The 14,287-nt window shown below is 46.6% G+C and overlaps 2 protein-coding genes across 2 annotated transcripts; one reads left to right on the plus strand and one right to left on the minus strand.

The window, feature by feature from the left end:
* Positions 1 to 9,586: 9,586 nt before the first annotated feature.
* Positions 9,587 to 10,642, minus strand: N7496_000361 (SSH4 family protein; the record flags this gene model as incomplete). Its single annotated transcript, XM_056693292.1, has 1 exon — positions 9,587 to 10,642. The coding sequence occupies one exon, from the start codon at positions 10,640 to 10,642 to the stop codon at positions 9,587 to 9,589; it is 1,056 nt and encodes a 351-aa protein (XP_056560021.1).
* Positions 10,643 to 11,519: 877 nt separating this feature from the next.
* N7496_000362 (uncharacterized protein) lies at positions 11,520 to 14,277 on the plus strand (the record flags this gene model as incomplete). Its single annotated transcript, XM_056693293.1, has 2 exons — positions 11,520 to 11,612; positions 11,662 to 14,277. 2 exons carry the CDS (start codon positions 11,520 to 11,522, stop codon positions 14,275 to 14,277), a joined length of 2,709 nt encoding a protein of 902 aa, XP_056560022.1.
* Between the last annotated feature and the right edge of the window lie 10 nt (positions 14,278 to 14,287).

Raw genomic sequence — 14,287 nt, forward strand, 5'->3', positions numbered from 1 at the left:
GTATGAACGACCGAACCGAGTTCTGACAGACGGAACGGCTGCGATGACATGCAGCTGGAGGGGTGCCTCCGTTAGTTACATACAACGCTAACTCAGTCCAGTAGTAGTCTTATAGCCAATAAATAATGTGGCAGGACTGGCAGTACTCCATTCTCCATACTAGTTACTGTGGTTTAATGACTTATGTTCTCTGTAGGGAAATAGGGAACTACTGTTAGTTAGTTAGTTACATATCACTGACAAAGAGAGGGGGGGAAAGAGGGTCGATCCTATTGACTTCCCCTCTCGTCACGCCCAGTTTGCCTTTTTGGCGCAGACAAGCCGATTAGTCTCGCCAGCTTACTATTTCCAGCGAATTGCAGCGACTAGTTCGTTACCATCATCCTTGACATGGTTTACGATGGGTGATTTGCTTCTAGCCAGCTAACTCTATTAACGACTGCGACTGTACTCCGTAATTTGTACTTCTGGCTATTGCTTCTACTGTCCTAGTACTTCTACCACAAGGATTCAGGAGCTATTCACAATCCTAGTCTGGCGTTTCGATATCCCTGCCCATTTCCCTTTCGGGACGGGACGGCTAGACCCAGGAACAAACCCACTTAGGAACTGACGATGTACTTGACTAACTGGATGTGTCTGTAGTACGGGGGACTAAATCCTAGGTGATGGTTGATTACCCGTGTTAATCGTGTAACTAGCGAGTTTTTCCGGCTAAGTCATCCTTTCGCACTTTGCTCTCCAAACCAGATCGGCCGTGGGGCTCATTTCAAAGGTGGATCGAGTACAATGCAAAACTTCTTGTCGAACAAAGTACATACAATACAAACTCCCCCATAATTTTATCTTTCATCCTAATAACGACAATTGAAACTGCAATTGCCCCTCCCTCCCTTCACTTCCTCTTCTTGGCTTCTTGCCTTATATCCACACCTTTCCCTCCCGCTATGTACAGTGTCTTGCTCTAAACTCCACTTGTTCCTCCACCGGCCGACGTGGTCAACCAGATGATCATGAATTACCGTTCCGGGCTCATACATTAACCAGAAGAGTAAAAACCCACAGTTTCAAATCGACGGGATCTTCCTCGGGCGGACGTAGCGCGAGATCTGGTGGCAACGGCCAACCTCCACCCTGCCATAGCTGCAGGGGCGCCCACTTCCCCATCCGCGCCCACGCATTATCCTGTCAACGGAGAATAGGAAATGGAGACCGAGAACAGAGTACAGAGTATAGTATGCAGATTGCAGCTTTCTTGTCAGATCATATCCGTTCTCCGGAACCTCAGGAGGGTCTTCGTGTTTAGGGCCTGCTCAGGAGATTAACCGTCCCATTGGATGGGAGAGATATCCTATTTCCACATCCCTTTGCCCCCTCTTGACTAGCCAGCACTACAGAAGAAATCTGAATAGAAGAAGGACAAAAGTGCGATTGAATTGCGCAGCAACCGAACAGGAGACAGGCTATAACACAACCGCGAGTTAACCACTAACCCTTAACCAAAAAGTGCCATAACCCGCGCTAGGCTTAGTGCAACTACTGTAACTACTCATCCTAACGCTCGACAACCCCTGGTCCTACCCGGTCTTCCCTAGTTCTTTCTATTTCTTAGCTGCAGCGAGGCTGCCTCAGATGGCGGCGCCTGCTGCAACCATCAATGGATAGTCTCGGGTTAATCACCGGCTTGGTTCACCCCACTGGTTGGTCTGGTCTGGTCTGTTTTATTTTCTGCAAACGCTACTAATGAGCATAATAGGTTCCGCCCGGTAATCCCGATACTATACATACAGCAAGGGTACTTCGTACATCTGTACAGATATCCCTGATCTCTCATGCCAGTTTATCCGTAGAAGGAAAGAGGCTATGAGGGATGGATCGAGGTACAGTGGTTCCTTTTGCCCCTAGATCGGTACTTTTGTGTCTGCCAACGCATTACAGATGATGTCGGATGTTGATTGAACGATTTGAAAAGGACCTCGGAGATGGTTATCTTCACAGGGAGACGCGTACAACCGAAGAGGACACACTGGGGCACGATGGTGCAATCAGGGAACTGGTCGGAGAAAAGAAGCTAGAATGAACTCAAAATAGAATTTTGATAGTTTCTATATGGGGTAATAGACCGTTGCTACTATCTCATCGAATTCAATGCAACTCATTTTAACTCAATTCCATTAAGAAACAATGTTTAAACAGTAATTTTACATTGTCTACTTTCCATGCAATGTAGTCTGTAGAACCTAAGTATATCCCCGACTTTTATTCGAATACAATGCAATAATCTCCGAGTTTATGATTGACATGACGTTAAACTGCGCCTGCGCCTTCGCCATCGTCATCAAATCTACACTCCCACCAGGCACCCTCAATATTCAATAGATCGCATCTAGACCAGATATACGTGAGACAACTATAGCCTTACCCTAGAATAATAATAGCACTTCGCAGTTTTCCCCGAACCCCTCGGATGATCGCGCTTTATTGCACCCACCCTGCTTTTTTCGTCAGTGCGTATGACATGCGTCTGATTCGCGGTCATTGCGCTTACCATGAAACAAGAATCTCGCTGGAAAGAAATAGAAACTTTCTTGGGGGCGGCTTTTCTAACCCATTTTCCCATTCTTCCATTTCCAGTACATTCTTGCTAACGTTCGCACCCGTACCGGAAAAGGCAAAAGGATGGACAGGGAATGGTTGAGAAAGGAAGGAGTTGTGGCTCAGGCCCTTCATTGCTGTGTTCGACCACGAGCAGGAAGCTGTCTTATTTAGTTCCATCCACTACCCCGGGTCTCGGCTGAGTGTGGACAGACTAACACAGTACTCGTAACTGGTCCGAGCTGAAGTTGAAAAGGCTGAAAATGGTGAGAAGCTGACGCTCGGGAAAGATAGCACCGGCCGTTCTTGGTTTGTCCGTTCGCGCTTCGCTACCATAGAATAGACACACTGTTCTTTCATGGTAATCCTCTTCTCGTAAAAAATTAGAGGGCAACCTGCAAGGCTGCAAGGTCTATCGCGAAGGATTTCAGGGTCTCCCTGTTGTCTTTTCTTTTTCTAGCGTTCGGTACTGATCCTGGTCCAAACTGTAGTACCTAGTCCTTAGGCCGCCCAGCGGGCCCATAGCGTCTAGGATATATGTCCACTTGTTTTTTTTTCGCTTCCCGTGCCTGTTCTACCTGTTGTACCTTGTACCTGTGTACCTGCTAATCGTGCCTCAGCCCGGCCGATCATTCCTGGTTTTCCGCAGCACGAGCGAACGCATTAGTTGACTAGTTACTACTTTTGTACCGCCGATCACACGGGCAACAAGATTTGCCGTGACGTCAAAAACAGGCCCATCGCTCGTGCCCTCTGTCCCGTTCATGCACCTCCACATACGAGGGTATATACGGGGGCCTCGGGCCTGGGCCTTTGCCGCGGGACGTCAGAGAGATGGCAGGGGTGCGTAGCCCGTAGGGAACCATGTCCTGACAGGGCTAATATTCATCCCCCCTGGTCGTTACGGACGTTCGGCTTGCTCCTCGGCGCAGGACGGCGATACAACCGTGGTGCAGGCCCGGATGCAGGAGATGCTTCCCCCCGAGCCACTAATGCGAGTGGGAACCAGGAAGACGGAGGTTAGAAGGAATGGATGGCGGTTTACCTTTCTAGAACGACGTGCAGGAGAGATGGTGGATTAGCGGCATGTCTGTTGATTAAATAGTGTATATGCATGCGGATGCTTCTAGATATATGAGTACATGCATCATGTACGATGAAAGGCAGGTAGGATATGTAGGGAGAAGTAATGGTGTGTGCAAGTGCGTGCGCGATAGAGTCATCATGCATTAATCTCTCCCTGGTTATGGAAGTTTTGGATCTGATGTTTAAGACATGGAATGTGAGGACTAGAACCCTCGAGGCCTTGGCTGGGCCGTTTGATATAGACGTGGGTGGGCAGGTATAGCAGTATGATGGAGTGGAGTCAAGGTCTGTGGTGCCATATGCCGGGAGTAATATAGCACATTACGCGCGTATCTCGGATCCCACATATAGTTTCCTTAGTGATATGGATATACATAGCCTATATTAGACATGGCCTATGGCCCGTTATTCGTATTTTGTAAACCATAGCTTTATAGTGTATACTACATAGACTATCATAGCTTACACTCTTTAGCCTAGATTCTAGATAATAAAGCAAGAAGTGGCAAACACATGGGATAGTCTATAGAATAATTTCTTCCTCGGTTGTTAGTCGGGGGTTGCTTGTTCTTTTCTGTTTTCCCTTTTTGATATTGACTAGCCCCGTTCCTGGCAAGCTAAAGGAAGAACTAGCATGAACCACCCCGAGTTGACCTGTCACTTAAACCCAATTTCAGCCTCATCCCTATAGGGAATAGTATATAAAAATAGGATATTCTGGAAGCTCTTGACATTACCTTACAGCCAAGAGCAATCCAAAGACAGAATTACGTAGGTAGTTTCATATCGCATTACAATTAGATCTCGATTTAGGTTCTGCTACTCTCATTAGTCAATTAAGTTGAACCTATTACAAGCATTTTCCTGTGTTAAAGTGGCACTCATACAAGGTTATATAGGAAATGCATAACTTATGTGGGACAAAAAACGCTTGAAATTCAATCTTTGCCAGGTTTAAAATCGCCGACTCGTTATATTAGTCATAGAGGGGTTAACTAACGTTAGTTAATTTTTAGAGTGGGTAGAATGAATGACTTGATCATCTATTTAATACTATTTTCATGCAGTTTCTTATTCAATTTATAAAGCTCTTTCACACATATTAGTATCAAGGGCAAATGACTATTACCAAGGACTTTCTTTTGGTATAGAGAAAAGCCTCTTATACACAACATTAAATCCTATCTCTATGTATATAAGCTTCTTGTATAAAGGGACTTTATGTACTACCCGTCTAAAGTCCGATATTATCTATAAGATCTATTAGATTAATCTTTAACGATCTCGTATTAAATTACCTACCTTGGTAGGAGACTATATAATACTCTATAATTACTTCTAATATTCTTAATATTTTATTTGATCTTTTATTATGTTTATTAAGATATAAATACTGTTATGTTTCCTAATCAAAATTAAATTAAGTTTAATATCTCTTTTAATCTTCTCTTGTGATTATTATTTCTCTTCTATCATCGTGGTGCTTCTAGTACTTCTTCTTCTAGAAGTACGTATGATCCTTATATTCATAATCGTCTCTATACATAACGTTAAATCTTCTCTTCTTTCTATATATATACGCTTCTTCTATATAAAGGGACTTTATACACACCACTTGAGTCTGATAGATAATATATTAGATACCTTCGAAACTTACTTCTTATATAGCATTTCTAGAAGAAAATCCTTTTCACTTTATAATAGAAAGAACGATAATAGCTATAGGAATTCCGCTATACTTAATAAAGACAACTATAATAGTTATATTAACTATAGGGAAGAATGATGTCTTGAACTATTAAATAATAGCTCATAGATAATTATATTCTTTTTGATGGTGTCATCGACACCTACGCAGAGGAAGCAGAAAAGGAGATCTGAGTCAATGTCTCTATCTAGACTATGATGAAGATGGATCTAGAGAAGAAGAAGAAAAGGAAGAAGAGAAAGACCTAAATAGGTCTACAAGACAAAGAAGCGCTGGTCCTGGAAAGAACCATCAAACCTGCAGAGCAATCTATGCAGGTGTAAACGGGAGGACGCATGACCAAACGACCGAGTAGTCGAGGTCAATAGGGTCGAGTCATCACTTTTAATCTTGAAGTATAGAATGAGAAAACTAGAGAATCATAAGTAAAATATAGAACGCACACTTATTATACTTTGATTTATCGTAAGAATCTCCGAGGTAAGATAGCACGGGAAAGCGGAGACGACTACCTTAGTGTATAACGTTTATTATCTATAGTCTAAGGAACATTAGGGACAAAGCTACTTGATTAGAAGCATAAACTAGTAATAAGGCCAGCCCACTTTTTAAATCTAAAACCGATTAGAACTATGATAAAGGATTCTAGTCCGTTGGGGCCCGGCGCTTGAACCTTACTGGCCGGAGTTCTAAGCGGTGGTTTATCGAAGTACATGTTATATTCCTTTGCTAAGGAGTCTTGATACTTGTAGTATATCATGATTAGGTTGAAGACCGTTAAACCCATGGCATCGAATATCTAAAAATTACCCGACACGTCGCACATGTAATTTCAGTGACAGGCCATCCATCAATCCAAGACACGCGGGAAATTCAATGGAGGAATGATTTGTCAGTTGGCGATAACATGTTCTGCATAACTAGTTAGTGGACAGTAGTTACGTCATCGACTATGTATCTTCGTCACAATTCCTGGATCAAATCATGGCGGCTACAGTCAAACCAAGATCTTTCGTTTTTGTACAATAAAATCTCTCGTATCCCCACACTGCATCATGCTTAAGGGAGATTACAATCATTCGGGAAATTGACAATGCCCGTCACAGCTTCGTAAGTAGGAAAATTGATTTATGAACGCATGATCAAATGTCAATATATCTGACCACTCCCGATCAGAGACATCTGCCTCGGTATACTTGCCGTTTTTATCCCGCCTCTTGCAGTGCTCTTACGAAGAGGATGTGGAGCAGACTTTTGCATCAACATCTTGCTCACCTTGTTAGGTGATATTCCTGGAATTATACATGCACTGTAAGTCCCGTACTACGCTGCTGCCAACATGAACCTTGTTTTTTTTCTCGCCATGTGCAAAGCAAACTCAATTTAGGGAGCTGACAAATTTTTCAAGGTATATTGTGTTCTCATCAAGAAGTCGACTTGGGCGCCAAAATCAATTCTACCAGTGAACTGATGAAACAGCTGTGGGTTTTCCGAGGCGGATAGAGCCAGTGAAGTGTTCCGTTAACATTTCTAACCTACTTAAAGATCTATATTCCAGACTTGATTGCCATTTTCAACGGCATGAACAGGTTGCTTCTGGTTTGAAAGAGGCACTTGACGCTGGTTTTAATGGCATATTAGATAGGAGTGGTCCTTTTATCCTTGGGTGTCGCTCTTATTGCAACGCAGGCTCGTGCTACTAGTAGATTCTAGAGGCAATTATCTAGGTACGATATCGTAAATACACGCTGGTGGCCTTTGCTTTATATAATATTGAGTTACTTTTTCCTGTAGTATCGAGTTCGCTCCATACAAGATCACTTACTTTTGCATGTTTCTTTACTGCAGTTTATAAATTACGCGCTGGTATTGACCTGACTTTTCAGTCCAAAATAATGCAACGATTGCGTGGAGTTAGCTCTAATAAATCGTCTTCGAAGGCAACTATAGTACACGCTTGGCCAGGAGCTCCAAAAGTGGAGTCACTTCCAAGAGGGCAGAGCAGTCACAGTATTAATCGACCAGAATAAATTGATTGCTAAGTAGCTCCACAGGTGATGAGACCTATGGATCTTCTTTATTCTCACAGGGCTTGGTACCATGGTCATCGAATAACGACGAAATGTGAGTTGCGCATTTTTGATAAAATAATCTTAGAGACGGGACACTCAGAGCGACTAGGGCAGCAGAAACCTCCATAACAGAGCATATATATACTGGCACAACATTCAAGATGTCATTAGCTCCTTTGTAAAGGTGTACCACGTAGGCAAGCCTTATTGCTGCTGCCACTACAGTACTAGAAGGAAGTGAGACATTATGTGAAAAAAAGATAAGATTGGATGGCTTACCATAGCCCAGCGGAGCATAGCAGAGTAATAGCCATCAACTTTTGTTTCATGTTCATATGCAAATCTACTCTGAAGTGAGTTGAATATTCCTGGATGAAGCGATTTCAAACTTACCAAGCATTGACTTCAATGGCAAGCAGAATATCCATATATTAGTTATAAGAAAAACAACAGCGACATCACACCAAAAGACGAGTAGCGAAATACAAGACTGGTGATCATTCGTTGGTTTGAGCCAATAACTCCCGACAGGCTTGCATTGAAAAATGGCAGAAAACATGAACGCAAGGGTGATGAGCACGATAATGACTGCTGAAATTGCCGCAATCCTCCGTAGCGTCATGAAGATGCGACGATATAATAGAAGAATCGAAATTTTGACCAGACCACTTGAATTGATATAAAGTATCTGGATGGCCAGTTGCGTCTTGGAAAACAGTAAGCCATGAGCTCGAAAATGGAATATAAATGACTTACTCGACCCAATGCTGTAGTATTTATATCGCTAGTTGGCTTCTCTTTTCCAATACCTAACCGCACACCTAGAGTATATCAGCTTTGAATGAAAGCTGAGTCGTCTAGCTTACCCCAGTTGATAGAGACGAGCATCCCTATCGAGATGACAGTAGCACCGATGATACACAAGTCATCATATCCCCAATATTTGAGCACGCTAATTCGAAAGATCAGATGCAATACTACCGCGATTATTGCGAAAGACAAAAGCACCGTTGCAACGATGGTAAGTGCAGTGCCTGGATCCATTGATCTAAAGTTACCGTAATTAAGCGGAAAGTAACGACGTTGCCCTGTCTTTTTCAAAAAAGTTAGGCGGAATTTCATCAATTTTAAACGATTCTAGTAAGCCTGGGTCAGTGATGCGATCACCTCAACTAATCAAGCGGTAGTTTAAATTCCTTTGGCCCGCGCTCCCGAGTAATGAATCATCATTCCTCCACCCGAGGTCTAGCTTCGTGGTTTGTTAACAGTCAATGCATGTCATATATGCTGGATCTGAAATACTTGCCATCATGTTTTTCAGATACCGCCTGATAAGACTACTTTCTGATCGGGTTAGTATCCTCGATTAGTCCGAGATTGTAGATCCGTGAAAAGAAGGGAAGTAAGTTTCGAATTAAGTTTTCGTCCATCGACAGATTGACAAAACCAACCGTTTACAGAGAGCATCTCTAAATCTCAAAACTCGAAGAGAAAATACGTTATTTCGAACCCGACCAGTAGGATCTCGGGCCCAACACGAGCCGCCTGGATAGGGCAGCTTCTGGTCCGGTCTCGCCTCGTCTTTGTCTTTTTCTCCACGACACCTCTTGACTTCCCTCTCGTCGGCCTTTCTTCGCGAACTAGAGGCTTGTTATGTCAAAAAACGGATAACGCTAAGTATACTCTCTAGTCTTAGAGGCACTGACCGAAGCTCTGAATATTTAGTCTAGTACTTAGGATTCCCTTCTCTTATAAGCTGTACTTATCTCTGTCTGTGAAATAAAAGGATCAGATGCCTGGGTTGTAATGCTTACTGATCAGATTAGGGCACCCAGGGGCGTACTCAGGTCTACTCAGTGAGCAGAAGCGGCGAGGGGCTGAGCACTGAAACGGAAAAGGCAAGCCATGACCCGACATAGGAAACCCGGTACGTAGGTAGTTCTCGTAATATAGTCTATATTATCTAGGTAGTTATCCTTGCTATCATTTCGGTGCCTCTATCCTCATTCCCCTAGATGGAGGGCTCTTAGAATAAAATCTTCATAAAAACCTCGACTTAGGGGAGCGAAGTCAAAGGCCAGCTAAACGCTCAAAGCTAAAAGATAATCCCACATGTCTCTGATCTCTACTCAGTGAAATTCCATCGCCACCCAGCCGGATCAAAGCAAACCTCAAAGTCGACACCCCCAAATAATCCAACAGCCCCATACAAATCAAAATCCCCCTCTAACCCTTCCACACCTCCAGCCTCCTCGTCCACCTCCTCATGCAGGTTCCACCCACCGGCTGGTTGTCCATCACGAGTGAAAAACACCTCAACCTTACACGTCCGCTTAGCCCCAAACATGGCATCCGCCATATCAAGCGGATCCTCCGGCAGCGCAAACTTCATCCCAATCCCCAGCGTTTCGCCAACTCTGAACGGCGCAGTAAAGTCCCGCCCACCCCACGAGTCATTCACAAAGCGACAGCCATCGTCCGAGAAGACCCCAAGACTACCACGCTCCCAGCCCGGCGAGCGCCATGACGGGTACGGCTGCGCTGCAAAGCCCAGGGACAATCCACTAGCATCGCCACCGGGTCCTGCGCGGAGTGCCAGCAGCTTAACTTCGAAATAGATCGTCTTGCGCTTCTCCGTGATAAAGGGGGAGTCCTGCGCGGCAAAGTACAATGGCAGATGGGTCAGCACGCAGCAGTCCCCGTTTCGGTCGACGGTGCGGCCGAACCAGCGACCCGGTGCGGTAGGCGTGAGCTCACCGACAAACTCGCGTTGCTGGACGGGTCGTAGGTCGTGGGTTGCTACGGACGAGTAAACCGCTGTGGAGGGTACTACGGGCTGCCAGAGAGGCGTGTTGTCACAGAAGTCGTGGGCGCGCTGGGCGTCGTCGGCAGAGGCGTTGCCCGTGCCGGAGATGTAGTTGCCCGAGATGGGTGGTGGTGGGAAGACTGATGTATCTGGGACTGCTTCTTGCCAGTTGTGGTATGGTGGAGGATCACCCGGTGGGTATTGTGGCTGCTGCCATGGATTTTGCTTGGTGTTGTTCTGATATTGTTGCTGTTTTTCCAGGCTATAGGAGTTGCCTGGGATTCCTGCTGATGACGATGACGACGCAGCTTGCTGAGAATCATCGTAGCTGGGCGGTGCGCCGAAGAGGTTGTTATTTCCTGGATTGTGGGCCATCTTGGATATCAGCTCCGAAGAAAGTTCTCAGCTTTGCTGTCTCGCCTTAGTTCTCAGAATGATGATGCTGATGGGAAATTCAGCTGGGCGTTTTTGGCTGGGAAGAATAAAGTTGTCATCTCATCGAGTCCCACGGGACTGCCAAGCGGGGCTGTGCGGGTAAAGAGCCGTGGAAGTGTCCCGTTGGTTTTGCTTGGATTCCACCCCCAAAGAGGACTAACTGCTGTAAACTGAGGGTATGAATTGGGATTGGAGGTTGAGTCGGAAGGTTTCGTGTTTGGACTGTCTTGTGGTCGGCGTTTAGGCGTAAATACTTGGGGTGTGCGGTGCATTTACAATTCAGCCACTTTGCTGACTGGCTCTCTCTTGACAGAAAGAGGCTGGAGGGCTGGGCTGCAGGGTTCTGCTGATCTCCATTAGATGATGCTTATATCTTTTTTTGATCTTAAGATCCAGCTTAAGTCTCTGAGAAGATAGAGAATCAAGGATCTGTAAAATTGGAGCAGTCACAAAGAGTCGACTCCAATAGGAACCGACTAAGAATAGTTCGAGCTGCAGGTCTCAGATCGGACCAGCGAGTCGCTGCACACTCGAGCCATTTCACAACAACTTTGGCTGTGGCAAGTTGGAAAGTTTCTCCTTTCTCCTGTTGTACAAATTGTCATTCCTTTTTCTTTTCTGTGCGAGCCCTGGCCGGAGCCTCTATCGTTAGGCTCCGCTGGAGTTCTCTCGACTGGCCTCTTTCTTTTTTTCTCTCACTTCAACCTCGCCATCTTCGATCATCCCCGCTGCGATCGGTCGTAGACCCCCTGTCAATGCTTGCTGACCCTTTCGTGATCGTCGATTGTTGGACCGTGTTCTGCTCGTCAGATGCAAGATGACAGACGATCAGATTCAGCCCCGCAGGCGACGGCGATCCTCCATCTCGGAGCGCATCCAGCGTGCTCTCCACGTCGATCGCTCAGACAAGGTACGACGCACTCCCGTCAGGAATAGACTCGAGCTCACAGATTCTACAGAAACGGCAGAGCTTCTCTCCAGAGAATGATTCCAATGGAGTTCGCGCCGGCCAGTCAGCGCCGTCTACAGCTCAGGCGCAGCTTGGAGAAGGCGCGCGCATAAACAAGACGGATGCAGCTATCGGGCACCACACTCCAACGGGCTACTCTTTCCAAGATGAAACCCTTCCCAGCACACAGACGTACTCCTCACAAGACTCTCGTCTGCCATCTACATGTACCCCCGGCTCAAGTCCCTCGGTTCGACCAGCGCAAATCCAGGACGAACAATCAATGCATCGGTACATGGCAACGCCCGACATGAAAAAGTCCAAAGATAAGAACGATATTTGTTCTTCCCCGACATGGAAGGAAACAGCTCGTAAAGAGAGGCGAGCAACCAAGCGACTGGAAGCAGAGAGAAAAGAGCTCGAGAAACGCCTCATCCAACTAGAGGAGTCGCAGGCTAGACTAGAACATGGCATCTACGATCGACAATCCCGACGTCTAACTAAGAAACAGCCACTGGACAGCGGGAAAAGATCTTCCAGTGCAAACTCCGAAAGACCACGGTCGTCGAGATCTTTGACAGCCTTCTTTTCAGGATCACGCCGGTCCTCCCGATCGCGAGCCAGCTCTGCAAACGGAAACGACCGCCGTCGGTCTTCTGATAATGAGAATCCAGAAGGAGGACCGCCAACTCTGCCTCTCTCATTAACCGAGCGCTTTGGGACTGCGGTATCTCGAGAATTGGCATCCAGGCATGGTACTTCGCTAATTCCCAATCATCAGCTCCAACGCTCCTCGCACCTACTCCATCACACTGCCGCTAAGTCGGATGATCTACGGGAGAACTGGAAGATGGCGGAGGCCTGGCAAAAGCAGAACAGTGAACGTGAAGCGGGTGATTATCTGAACGGTTTCAAGACGGAGATGGGTGTGAATGCCGGTGCTGGTGGTGGTGCTGCTGCTCAGTCGGTATCAGAGCCCCTCCAGAAAAAAGATAATCCACTCGTGTATCCTTCATACACCAATTCTCCTATTGACCTCGACCGTGAGCTGTTTACTGCCAGTCTCAGACAGGAAAGGAAGCGCTCGGAGACACAGAAACCTGCAACTCCGTCAGCTTTACGGCCGGGAGGCTTGTCGGTTGCACAAGGTCAGAACTATTCCCAGACTGCTGAATCACCAACGACTCGAGTGGCCACGGCTCGTCAACTTCATAAAATTGCACATGGAGAGGACAAAAGGTCATCGCCAAAGAAATTGCGCTCTTCCAGTTCAATCCCCAAGGATTTGAGGAACGGCACGGATCACAATTCACACGCGCATCAAAAGGAGTACAAATCGTCTCCTCTGGCCCTGAACCCGGTTACAACAGACGAGAACGACCTGCAGAAAGAAAATATGAAGCCACCCAAGGCTTCGGCGGCGGAGCAAAATAGTCGTGGACTCGTACCACAACCTCTGCGGATCAATTTTGAATTCTCTCGCGGACGGAATCGACAGGCTTCGTACCCTTCATCCTCGGACGCGACTCAAACCAGGGCTAAACAAAATGCTCGTCAAGACCAAAGGGCAACACTCATGGGTCCTGTAGAGATCCCGGCAGGAAATATCAAACACAATCAGCGAAGATGGAACCCCACACCTATAGCTTTCGATAAACCTCAGCCCACAGCATGGGAACTCAGACCCCCTCCGTCCGTGATTCCTCCCTTGAAACACCCAGGCCGAAAATACGCTCTATCCGACAACTCGCCGTATGGTCGACTAAGCCATGACGGTCAACAAATTCCGGCTATCATCACAACAGAGGCTGTACCAGTGACCCGCTCGCAAGAATCAGTACCACATATCCGCCATTCCCTGGCCGAAATTCCCGCCAGTCAGTCCACCCCCAACGTCCTAGTCGGTCGTGGACATAGCCGCTCATCATCGGGTGCATCCAGCTATGACACCGCCGACGAAGAAGTCCTAGACACACCAAACCACCCGTCGCATCGAAAAACCCATCCTCCTACCCTGGAAACACAAGAAACCAACAACTCCAGCGCTACTACAACGACCATAACTCTACCAAACAGCCCCATAACGAACGAAATCCAAACTATCAACCTCAATCCCAATCCCAATGCCACTCAAATCAACCCACCCCTCTCCCCAGACGGCACGATATCACTAATCCGCCGCAACCCCCTCCAAAAACCCAAGGCCCTCAAAAAAGACCAACTCCTCGCAAAACTATTCGTCATATGCTGCCACTGCCAATACTGGCACGACCTCCCCTCCGAAATCTACGCCAAACTCGCCTGTCCAGAACGTATCCCGCCCGAATCCTATCTTGTGCGGAACTTCTCACGCCGCAATTCCATCGGGCGTCGGACTTCGTTCAAGGCTGTTTTTGGAGGGAGGGCTCCTGAGCGGCGGTTGATGGGGAAGCAGGGGTCGGCTTCGAATGAGATGCAGCTTGTCAACGCTAGTACTGCTGCTAGTGGTGCTGCTGGTCAGACTGAGATTGAGAGTGCTGCGGCGAAGTCGGTTTCGTTGGCTTGTTGTTGGTGTGGTCATGGGATGAATCGGGCTTGTTGTCAGGGATGGACGACTCTTGTGCAGATGCGTGAGAGACATCATTAGGTGAGAAAGG

Source organism: Penicillium cataractarum, assembly GCF_028827025.1.
Source record: "Penicillium cataractarum strain IBT 29864 chromosome Unknown utg000001l, whole genome shotgun sequence".
In the NCBI taxonomy this organism is placed as follows: Eukaryota; Fungi; Ascomycota; class Eurotiomycetes; order Eurotiales; family Aspergillaceae; genus Penicillium; species Penicillium cataractarum.